Source organism: Helianthus annuus, chromosome 4, assembly GCF_002127325.2.
Source record: "Helianthus annuus cultivar XRQ/B chromosome 4, HanXRQr2.0-SUNRISE, whole genome shotgun sequence".
Lineage (NCBI taxonomy): Eukaryota > Viridiplantae > Streptophyta > Magnoliopsida > Asterales > Asteraceae > Helianthus > Helianthus annuus.
Window position 1 is genome coordinate 180216453 of NC_035436.2, and position 12301 is coordinate 180228753.

The 12301-nt window shown below is 37.6% G+C and overlaps 1 protein-coding gene across 1 annotated transcript; it reads left to right on the top strand.

Moving 5' to 3' along the window:
* Positions 1 to 5355: 5355 nt before the first annotated feature.
* On the top strand, positions 5356 to 9325 carry LOC110937391 (cold-regulated 413 inner membrane protein 2, chloroplastic). The gene is made up of 6 exons (XM_022179817.2): positions 5356 to 5640; positions 5778 to 5906; positions 7269 to 7364; positions 8349 to 8413; positions 8827 to 8896; positions 8982 to 9325. Exons 1-6 carry the CDS (start codon positions 5510 to 5512, stop codon positions 9145 to 9147), a joined length of 657 nt encoding a protein of 218 aa, XP_022035509.1. The 5' UTR covers positions 5356 to 5509; the 3' UTR covers positions 9148 to 9325.
* The last annotated feature ends 2976 nt before the right edge of the window (positions 9326 to 12301 follow it).

Sequence of the window (12301 nt, forward strand, 5' to 3'; positions counted from 1 at the left end):
TGCCAGCCATATGTGTACATTGTGATAGCCAATCAGCGATTGGTAGAGCTCAAAGCTTGATGTACAATGGCAGATCAAGGCATATGCGACGTAGACATAACACGATACGACAACTACTCTCAACGGGTGTTATCACAATTGATTATGTGAGATCAGCGGATAACATTGCGGACCCGTTTACAAAAGGCTTAAGCAGAGAGTTAGTAGAAACGTCGTCAAGAGGAATGGGACTAAAGCCCGTGGTAAATGGGAATATGAGGGAAACCTAACTTAGTTGACTGGAGATCCCAAGATCTAAGTTCAATAGGACAACTTAATCATATTACCAAAACGGAGTCACTGTGGGGGAGTACCCCAAACTAAATAAAAGGGAGTTACATATACTTCCTAGTCCATTCCAATCAGTGACATGAAGTGAGGTTAAGCATATTAAGGTTAATGATTTCGGGAAATCAAATAACCATGATGCTTTTAATGATTCATGGGAATCACCTATGTTAGAGAGAAGTGGGGTCGCTTCAAATGGATTTGTGGGGTGCGCAAATCCTAGAGCTCTCGCAGAACCAGGCTAGTGTTCCAGGACCATAATAGGACACGACAATGAGGAGTTGGCCAAACCAGGGAGAGTATTGTGTGAAGTGTATTGTCGTTTACACAAATGGGGGTATGTTCAAGGACATCGCGTCTACACACCGCTAGTAAGCTAAGTGCGTTTCACAAAAGAAGGTTCAAAGGCTTCAACCTACCTATCTTGCAATACTCAACTGTCGAAGTTTATCGTTGAAAAGTGTAAGGAAAAGATCCATTTCCATACATGTGGGGGATTGTTGGAAATTTGATGAAAATAGCATTTTTCATGTGGGGGATTGTTGGAAAATAAGTGAAAATAGCATTTTCACAAATATAGGAAAATGATTTTTTCCTATTTTGGACTAGAAATAAATATAATAAAATGAGCGGGTTTTATGTATTTATTTATGGGTTTGTGTTCTATGTTGGAAGAGCTTCGCAACGAACTAAACCACGTCCAAAACCGAGCTAAGATGAATGAGATATCGATGCTCAAAGTTGGGTGTTTGGAACATTCAATGTTGAAACTAAAGGGAAAGTAGCACCTTGTCCCACATAGGAGGAGAGATGGAACTTAAATGGGTATTTAAGGTGGAACTCTCCATCCTTATTGTTTCATGGAAGCACACACTAGTGTCCTCGCGAAGGGTGCGGAGCACCCTAACTCGCACTCGCACTCGCACGCTCGCGCGCGCGCGCGCGCGCGTGGCGTGGGCGATGAGGCGCAATGTGGCGCTTTGATGGCGCACTTTGCACTTCGCACGCTCGCATCGCCGCGAGCCGCTTGAGAGCCGCCTTTGTATTTTTGACCGCGCGCGCGTGGTGAAGCACAAGGGTTGCAAGGACCAAGTGGTAGGTGATGCGGCGCATGACGTGGCAGTCATGCGCATGCGCGCGCGGGTACACGAGGCGCGCGGTTGGGAGCATGGTGCATGGGTCCTACTGTGCCGTGTGCGGCGCACCAGAGTGAGCCAATACGGCGCGACTGTGTGGCGCGCACGTATAGACTCACAGGTGACGTGGCGCACGCCGCACCGCCGCATGGACGGACTTGAGCTGCACCGCCGCACGGCGCACGGCAGTGAGCCAAGAGGCCGCACGCCGCATGGCAGTGAGCCAAGAGGCCGCACGCCGCACGGCAGTGAGCCAAGAGGCCGCACGCCGCATGGCGCACCGCGCATGGGCGCGCGCGCGCGCAGAAGCTTCCAGCATTGAATGACAGGGCAGTTTCAGTCCAGCTTCGTAACTGACGAGTTAATAGGCTTTGACTGAGAATTAAATGACGTATTAAATTGCATTGAAGACGTTTAATGCAATTTAAACCTCTCATTTAATTCATTTTGACTGTTTCAACCTAGGAGCTGTATAAATACAGCTCCATACCCACTTCAGAAGGACACCAGCAACAACAACAGCAAACAACTTTCTCTCTACAATAATTAAGATCTTCTCCAGCATTGTTCAAGGTAGCCTTCGGGTTGTAGGCTTTCTCCGGCAGTACGCTGCTCCGGCTGTTGTACCCTGGGAAACAAAACGAGTACTCTTGGGAGACTCGGAATTTGTTTTAAGGGAAGCGTGTTGAACACGTGCCTCAGTCAAACTCTGCTTCTACACCTTTCTTGTATTTTGGTTTTTTCAGTTGTAATAGTATTGTTTAATTTTCTGCTTTCTTTGTATTGTAATCAGTAATAAAATTGGTTTATTTTATTTAATTTATGCGAACGGTTCCTACAGCATTCAGTTTGATTTTTTATAATAACTTATGTTCGGATCACTACGATAGCGACACGATATATCTTATCAAACAAAAAACATAAAAATTAATACATACTGGTACCGATGTTGTTCAGTTCGGTACGGTATGATAGCAATACGATCTTAGTTTATCGAAAGGAAAAACAATAAAAATAAATCCTGGTAATGATACAAATGTTGTTCAGTCGGTTTCGGTTTGGGTTGGTAGTCGTTTTGCATAATGTTTATATGGCAACGTTGAATAAAATAAATATAGATTGCAAACCAATCAAACTGATATCAACTGAACAACATACAAATCAAATGATGTGTTGTGAGGGTTGATGCGTTGTATTGTAATCAGCCGACACAAGTTCGATTGTTGTTGTGTCCGATTCTATGTTTTGCCAATGTGGGGCTAGCCCACTTGGTAGAGGCATATGCCTCTTAATGGAGATGTTCCGGGTTCAATCCTGGGTAAGGGTGATATATATTAGAATTATTGGTGAATAGAGCAGACCAGACGTCATTCAAAAAAAAAATGAACAACATCGGTACTGGTATGGATATTCTATCGATGTAAGGTTTTCTCTTTTGATTATTCTAGCGAGTGTAGGTACCATAATGAACCGAACAGATACCAACCGAATTTTCGCCACGAAGTGCGAGGGGAAAATCACTAGTTTAAGTATTAATTCATATTGAATATGATCGTATATTAATTCATATTGAAGTATAATCTCAATAAGTGAAAGTTTGATAAGTAAATAATTTCATCAAATAGATAACTTTTACAGTTATTGAATACTCACAAAATGAATAATTTTTTTTTCTTGATATTGAGGGTATTCATTTCTCAAGGTTTTGTATTTTTCAATTTAATATTTTTTCGTGCCATTAACTTAGGTTAAACTTAAAGGCAACACACATTGTAAGTTCGTCCCATGTGATGGTCAATGCTTTGGAATAAGAACGCACGACATTGGATTTTTGTATTCACAGTTTCATATTTCGTATTCAAAAATTTGAATATTTTTTAGTTTCATAACATGTACATATGTATTATGATTACTTGTATATACTAGTTATAATACGATCCTAATAAAAAATATATTGAGTCAACCAATTAAACCAAAATACTATCATAGTTTTGTATAAAAAATACTAAAACGATGGCAAGCTAGTAATTTTAAGTTGGGGGCATAATAGTAATTTGTTAGGAACAATCAGCGCGTACTAGACAGCTGCTTAACACAAAAATTTACATTAAGACAATCAAGTAAAATAAAACATTACTATAGTTTTGTAAAAAAAAAAAAAAAAAAAACTAAAACGATAGCAATACTATAATTTTTAATTGGGGCCAAAATCGTAATTTTTGAAATAGGGGCAAAATCATAATTTTAAAATGAGGGCAAATTCGTAATTTTCAGTTGGGGGTAAAACCATAATTTTTTTAACTGGGGGCAAAACCATAATTTTGAACTAGGGGCAAAATCGTAATTTTGACATGAGGGCAAAAGCATAATTTTATTTAAAACCGGGGGCAAAAACATAATTTTAAGCTAGAGGCGAAAACATAAATTTATTTTGAACTGGCGATAAAAACGTAATTTTGAGCTGAGGGCGAAATCGTAATTTTAAACTGGGGATAAATTCAAAAATTAGTTGGACCAATGGGAAAATATCAGACAGTTGCCTGACACCATTCCCCCTCATGTATTTTGTAGATATAGAGAATTTCATATTGCCAAAATACAATAAAAAAGGGGCCATATATTTAGCTCATTATCAATGTTAAAAGATTATCTCCCTGCTTGCGGTGTGGTATATAATGTATATATATTTGGGCCTTCGAGATACAAAAGTGAAATTGCACTAACTTTATCGTTATTTTACTAATTTCGTGAAAATAACATTAAAAGCGGCGGATGGTTAGTCATGCATCATATGATGGCGTTGATAGCTGAAAGATAAGGGGTACACACACTAATCATCCTTTGTCCCGATTGTTGGCAAATGTTGTGTGCCTTACGTCCAAGACTTGATGCAAAACTACTATTAAGCCGGAGGTCTCACTGAAAACAACATTTTTATTCCTACGGAATAGGGCTAAAGCTGTCTACATCTTACCCTCCTCAGACCATACCTTAGCTTAACACTGTGTTCCAGAGTTTACTAACGGAAGGAAAGGAAAAGAAACAAAAAGAAAGTAAAAATATTTTGTGTTCCAGAGTTTCATTTAAGGAAGAAAAAGAAAGGAAAATAAAACATGTTGTGTTCCCGAGTTTCATTTAAGGAAGGAAAAGAAAGGAAATGACAGGAAAACTAGACTAAATTCTTTAATTTTTCATTCCTTCCGATTTGGGAGGAAACGGTGGGAAATACATTTATTTTTTTCCTTTCTCATCCTTTCCTTTCTCACTTTTGCTTTCTTTTCTTATCCCTCGTTAAGTTAACTCAGGAACAGAGGGTGGAAGGGGTGCTCCAAATGGGAAGTAGTAAACATTTTTTTTAACCAATAATATCACGCTATGTCAACTTCCACATTCATTCCCTAATTTGCACTCAAACACTAGGGGTGCTTAAACACATGAAGAGTAGTAAACATTTTTTTAAAAAAATGTGATTGGTTGAAAAGGGGTGGGGTCCACTGTTAACCCTCTCTATCTGTCCTCTATCTCTTCTCTTCTCTTTTCTTTTCAGTGAGTATTCACCGTTTGGGGGAGTTATCGAACACCGATTTAGGGGTGGCGGCCCAGTGCCACTCGGTAAAATGGGGTTACCGAAAGGGTCACCGAAGATGTACCTTCTCCCCTTAATATTGGTGGAATTCACTAAGTATATAAGTATAATGATGAATCTTATCAACCATATCAAAGATTCAAAGTTGTGTTAAAATTAGATGTTACAAAAAATTATGAACAAACATGATTCAGATTAGCTAAGAGTTACCTTTAAAACGAAACAAGAAGCATAGACAACTAAAAATAAATTAACAAAACCTTTGCGTATATTAAACTTCAAATACATTTTTTATAACGTTATCTATGAATTTTATATTAGGATCCACTCTATCTAAACCGCACACGCGTTATGTTCTCATAGATTCACCTGTCCAAACTCCTTCCTACTTTTTTTTAAAATAATTTCTCTCACCGCTGGCCACCGTAAACCGCCATAACGCCACCAAACAAATAACAAAATGTTAACCACCACCACCACACACACTTTCTCCACCTCCTCAATTCTATTCTGCTGCAATAAACCTTTCAATCTCCATCCCTCCGTACACCTCCGTCGTCCTACAAACCTCCACCTCTTTAACCCTCTCAGGTTCATTGCGTTTTTCCCTAATTTGAATCTATTTCATATATGATATGTGTTAGTTGTTATGCTAATTGGACTTGATATGATTTGATTTGATTTGTATTTGTCACGTGATATGTCAATTGTTGTTACGGATTTTGCAGAAGTTTTGTTGAAAGTAGAGGTGATTTGGGGATGAAGCTTAAGTTGAAGCGAGGGTTTGGTCCTGTTTGTTACTCTGCTCCTCCTGTTACTGCAACTAATCTTCAATGGATTTGCACGATATCTTCTGCGTAAGTAGCAATTTTGATAGAAATGATTGGGCATTTTGACTGTTTAGGTCAATGACAGTTGATATATTTACATACAGTATAATAATCTGTATGAACATGGAAACTTATTATATTATCTTAGTATAGGCAAAGTAATAGTATAGTCATATATACATTGATTTTGAGGTTCATGATGATAGCACTTTATTTGATCAGCATACACCGAATGGTGCGATCGTACAATCATTTGAGTCAATAAGGTTTTACAACTATAAATGACATTACACTGGTCTTTGATTGCCGAGTGATATGTGCCTTATGTGGTGGCATTAATAGCCGAAAGACAAGGGACTACATGCACTAATTGGCCTTTGTCTTAATTGCCGAGTGTTATGTCATATGTGCCTTATGCCCAAGGCTTGATACAAAACTACCATTGAGCCAGAGGGTCTCACTGGAAGCAGCCTCTCTGTTCCTACGGGGTAGAGGTAAGGTTGTCTACATCTTACCCTCCTCAGACTCTACCTTAGCTTTGCTATTGGTGGGATTTACTGACTATGATGATGATGATGGTCTTTGATTGGTCATCTAATTTGTATATTTCATGCATAGTGTCAAGAATATACCAGGATATATATTTTTTTGAAGTGAATTAACAATATAATATGTTTGACCAAGTCGGGATAGGTTAGAGGTTTGCTGTATTAAGTTCCATTGTTTGCAATTTGTAGTACTTGTTTTTAAAATATAGATTTTTCTTCAACTTTAGACTTCATTCATATTGATTTTGAAGATTAAGCATATACCTTTAATTGAAAAACCATCTGTCTGATATCTGTTCTTGCTTGCAGAAAGTTGAACCCTTTCAAAGAATTGACATTTGTTTGACTAATTTTGACCAAATAGTATGAAAACTGTTATGTTTTTGAATTTTTGAAGCTGAGGATCTCAAACAAAAGTTGGTTCCAAAGTTCTATCTTCCATTTCTTTTTATATAGCAGTTTTAGGAATGATCATGGCATAGTAGAGAACTAGAGGTGTCAAAATGGTCAGGTGGATACAGGGTTGAACGGGTTCTGGTTAATTTGGGTAAATTTTGAGGAAATATTAAAACAGGTTGGATCAACCACAATCACCTTCTATTACCACAAATTCTGATTTTTTCTTCAATAGGTTACATCAAATTCTCTTCTACTACTTAAATTAAACTACACATATTATATAAATTTATATATATGTTTTATAAAGTCTTCTTGCATATCTAAGAGCAACCTTAAACCAAGGATAAAACATTAGTCACTTACCGTTTTTCTTTTCTTTACTTTATGTGTCAGTTAGTTTATTGTGTAAATCATACTATAAGTTTAATCACTTTCTCTACAGGGTTTTGATGTTTGCAAAAGGCACTGCGATTCAAAAATCCTTTCTTGTTCCTTTCATTGCTCTTCAGGCTCCTGCAAGTCTTGTGTCATGGATCAAGTAAGCTCATAATATATTTTATTGTTGTTATTTTTCTAGTTACTCAACACCACCCTACATCAACATGTTCATATCCACACACACACAGTTCAGTGTTTGAATATTCAAGGCATTATTGTCTTCTTCTTCTCCATGAGAATTGCAACACTTTCCATTAGGGCTGTAAACGAACCGAACGAACACGAACAAGACCTTGTTCATGTTCGTTTGTTAAGAAATATATGTGTTCGCGAACTGTTCACGAACACTTATCGAACGAGATTTTGTGTTCGTGTTCGTTTGTGTTTGTTTGTTAATTTTAGGCTACGAACGTTGACGAACACAAATGAGCACAAACTAATGTTCATGAACACAAATGGAAACAAACGAACACAAACAATCGTTCATGAATATAATATATAATACACCGACACTTATTAGATATTTAATTTGTCAGAATTTTGAAGTATTTAAATAAATATAAAAACTAAAAACACTAATGAAGTATTGAACACAAACGAACACGTTACCGAATGTTCACGAACATAAACGAACGAACACGACGTCTGTTCATGTTTGTTTATTTAACTAAACGAACGAAATTTCTTGTTCGTGTTCGTTTGTTTAATAAACGAACGAACACAAATGAACTTCCCGTCGAACGGTTCACGAACTGTTCGCCGAACGTTTGGTTCGTTTGCAGCCCTACTTTCCATTTTGGGACATCACATGAAAACTGCAACAGTTTCAAAGCTGATTTATCTATTTACTGGTCATGATATCTACTGCTTATTGATATTTTTGATATATTAAGGATCTTTTCTTCCATGTTTATTGGAATAAAGTTAAGTCATTACATTGATAGTCAAACCATTTAGAGAACCATATGTCTATATGCCAAGTTAGCTGTTGCCATTTTCAGGGGCGGAAGTTGTTATTTGTATTTTATCTTCAATTAGTTTCCTATTTGGTGTTTGAAATTTATATGTGCAAATTAATTTACAGGGGTGAATATGGAATCTGGACAGCATTCTTGGCACTTTTAGTTCGCCTTTTCTTTTACATACCTGGTAAGTAAGACTACAAATACGTTTCCTCAGATTGTGTATACCGAATACAAACAAATTGAAGGTAAATATCAAATCTAGAAGCTTTTATACACTTAAAAATGTTATGTTACCATTGTCCATTGCTCGAACCAAGTTGACCACACGTGACACGACCACTTTCTTTTTTTTTTTTTTTTTTTTTTTAATCTAGTACTTTCTAGTAAGCATAGGAAATCACTGCCTAACTTGACCCGTTGGAAAGGAAATATAACCCAAATTGACGTTTTTTTATATAAGTCGGTTGAAAGGGCCATCCCTAAATTACGTAAACATGTTGAACAAGTCCCAATCTTTTGAGCAAGCCCAACTAGGCAACCATATGCCAGTTTATATCATTTTTATTATTATTTAAAATTTTTACTTTCTTCTCGTAGGTGAATTGGAATTGCCATTTATAGCATTGCTAATGGTAATACTGTTACCTCACCAAATTGCAAATTTAAGGTAATGAAAAACTATCACCACTCTTTTTCTTTGATCTCATTTCACACTTTTAGTAATATTCTAATAAGAATGTGGCATGTCACAGAGGAAGACAAGAAGGGGTCGTTCTGTCTTTGGTTATCGCAGCATTTCTGGCTTTCCAGCATTTCACACGAATTGGCAGTTTAAGGAGGGCGTTCGACCAAGGTTCAATCATTGCCACCTTAGCCGTACTTTGTATCGTCACTGTGCCGTGCGTGCTTTTAATCTGAACAATTCTCCGCAACAGTTTGTAAACTTAAAATTGTGAGTCCGTATATTAAAGTTCGCTAATTAAATCTGTAGGAATACGTTTTAAAAGCCAGGAGGATAAGATTAAGATTTGATTACATGAATAAAAAAAGTCAACTTTGTTTGAATATATGTTCGGTATTCCGTTTTTTATGCCAATTTTTTGTGTATGCTACATTGCAACGAAAGCACATTATTGCACAGGATGTAACTGGTGGATATTTTTATAGAATTTATATGGTCTAAGAATAGGGCTCCTTTCAATTCGACATGTGGCGAACTCCTTTGTGATGTCAAACAGTTGATCAAGTGAATGTCCATCTTGTTTCATAGGTAATATCATTTTTCTCTGATGATAAAGACAAGCGGGCTAGTTAACTGCCCGGTACTAGGTGAGGTGTGGTCAGGCTGGTCAGTATAAGTGCCCGGTGGCCGGTACTATGTGCGGTGAGGTAGGATACGGGCTTGGTGGGGAGAAGGGAGGGGGGGGGGGGGTGGCGGAGTTAATGGTGGACCTGAATTTTTTTAATCCTTTCCCGTGTTTTTCTGTATTCGTATATATTGAGTTATCGACTTGATATACAAAATTGTTGGCGGCTGGGTCGGGTCAGGTTGACTGGTTGAGTCGCCGAATTTAATAAACAATTTAAGAAAATATTACACTTGTGGTACGTCCATATTACGGTTTTGATTTCAACCTTTTGGAAAATACGGGTTTGGTCCTCATCTATTGCGGACGTAAACAACCACACAGGATGCATAACTTTTTTTCTTGTTACTACCAAGTAAGACTGAAGATTGTATATCATTGAAGATGCCAAAATTTCCATTGTTAATGTACAGTGAAACCTGGGCAATTGACTTGGGTCGTCTTTACACATTTTAGCCTTTTAGGTATCCACTTGAAATAAGTAAACACCTAAAAAATGAAGTCTTTTAGTTAATGTAGAGGATTAAAGAAATAAATTCCTCTAGTTCATGTGTAGGATTAAAGAAGTCCGTTACTATAGGTTACTATAGGTGGATGACTTTTAATTAGTGTTGTGTAATATGTTTTAATTAGGCCTTTAGGCCATGCGTAGGTGTAATGGGGGTTATACAACGCTGTATTGGGCTATAATGCCCCATAGCACCCCTCAACACCCCCCTCCCGACATTATGAGGGGGGGGGGTATGGAACATGGCCGTGATATGCATAGCGGCGTCATGGTGGTTTCTCTCTCACACACATGTATATACATACATATATATGTATAAACATGGTTGCAAAAGTCGCTAGTCTCTCCCTAGTCGGTCGACCGGGGAGTTGAGAGTACTCGACCTAGGTGGAGAGTACTAGGGGAGTACTCAGACGTGTTAAATTATAAAGAAATTAGTTTTTGGATATTAAATATATGTCAAATAATATAAATTTACTAATATCTATTACAAAATACGTGAAAATGGTATTTATTCTTTAATACGATAGGCATAGAAATTATGTTTTATTATTGTTTAAGTCAAACTCGGCCTGAGTTGACCTACTAGATAAGATTTTGGTCGAGGTTGACCGCTTTTGACCGTTCCGAGTAATTAGGCAGAGTGAAAGAAAGTCGCATCGGCAGCCTACCTTGTAGCGACTACTCGGGGAGTACTCGACCTTGGAAACCTTGTTTTACAACCATGTGTATAATTGAAGGGATATAACCTCACTACACACTCAACTTATATAACCCCTCACAACCCTTATTTCTTATACAGTTGCCACGTGTCGTATAACCCAACATATATGAGGGTTTTGTTTGTTTTGTTTTTTTAAACGGAATTATTATGGTTTTTTTTTTAAATTAAACCTAATAAAATTATACATAATAAAATATATAAAACAAATTAAATAAACCTAATTAAACTATTACACAAACCTAATTATAATATTACGTACACCTAATTATTTACACAAACCTAAAATTAAACATTATTAGTCCCAGTTAAACATATAAAAGCCTTAATATATCCCATCCCAATCAAATAGTCCGGTCCATGGAGATGACACGCTACGATCGCTATCACGATCGTTCGGTCTATAATCTTGAGGTAAGCGTCCAAAGTCAGGAGTTAGAGGGGATGGTTCATCGTGCACTGGCGATAGGTATTCCTCACCCGGTCGGTTTCGTACTCTTCAGCCTAGCTGGGTACGACTTGTGTTGGACAGAGGTTTGTGGGTGGAGGGTTTGCATTGAAGTACCCTCCCTTAGCCGCAAACGATTAAATTGGAGTTGTGCCATGGTGTGGTCATACATCAAGTTCGCTTCCTCGTCTGTGATACTGTCCCATTCATCAGCCTGTGGAGGTGAAGGGTTAAAAAGATGAGGTGAAGGGTTAAAAAGATGAGGATTTAGACGGGGTGATCGTCGTGGCCTTGCTGTAGGAGGTGGGTGGACTGCTGCAGGTGGTGGGTAGACTGCTGCTCGTGGTAGGTAGACTACTGCAGGCGGACGGTTTGATGGAGCAGGTTGAGGGTTAGAACGTCGACAAGACGTTCGCCTGTAGTTTGATGGTCCGACTGCACTAATTTAATTATAACCATCACTAATATCTTTGAATTAGTTTGGTAGTTGTACTGATTTTTTAAAGTGAGAGGTACAAATATGGGATGTATTTATAGGGACTGAAAAAATAAATAAATAAATAAAATATATACATTCAGTCAATGTTTTAAAATCCGGTTTTTATATCGTACCAGATTTGACTCATAAACGGTTTAATAGGGTGTATCGCGCGGTTCAACCGGGTGTACTGGCCGGTTTAAACCGATTTTTAAAACATTGCATTTAGTTCAATTGAAACTTGAAAATTAAGAACCAAAAACGTGCAACATCACGTGAAGATCTCTAAATTCAATTGAATATAAATGCCTCTACATGAGCTAGAGGAGTTCAAAGTCCTCCACCTAGAGTAACATACTTCTTTAATCCTCTACATGAACTAAAGGACTTATCTAATCCTCCACATGAGCTAGAAGACTTAGAGGGTGTTTGGGATTACGTTTTAAAGTGATTATTTGATTATTGCGTTGGTAAAACATAAATAATCTAAAAAAGTGTTTGAATGAAAAAGTGATTATCTGTTTCCAAAACGCAGTTTTGGAAGCATGTA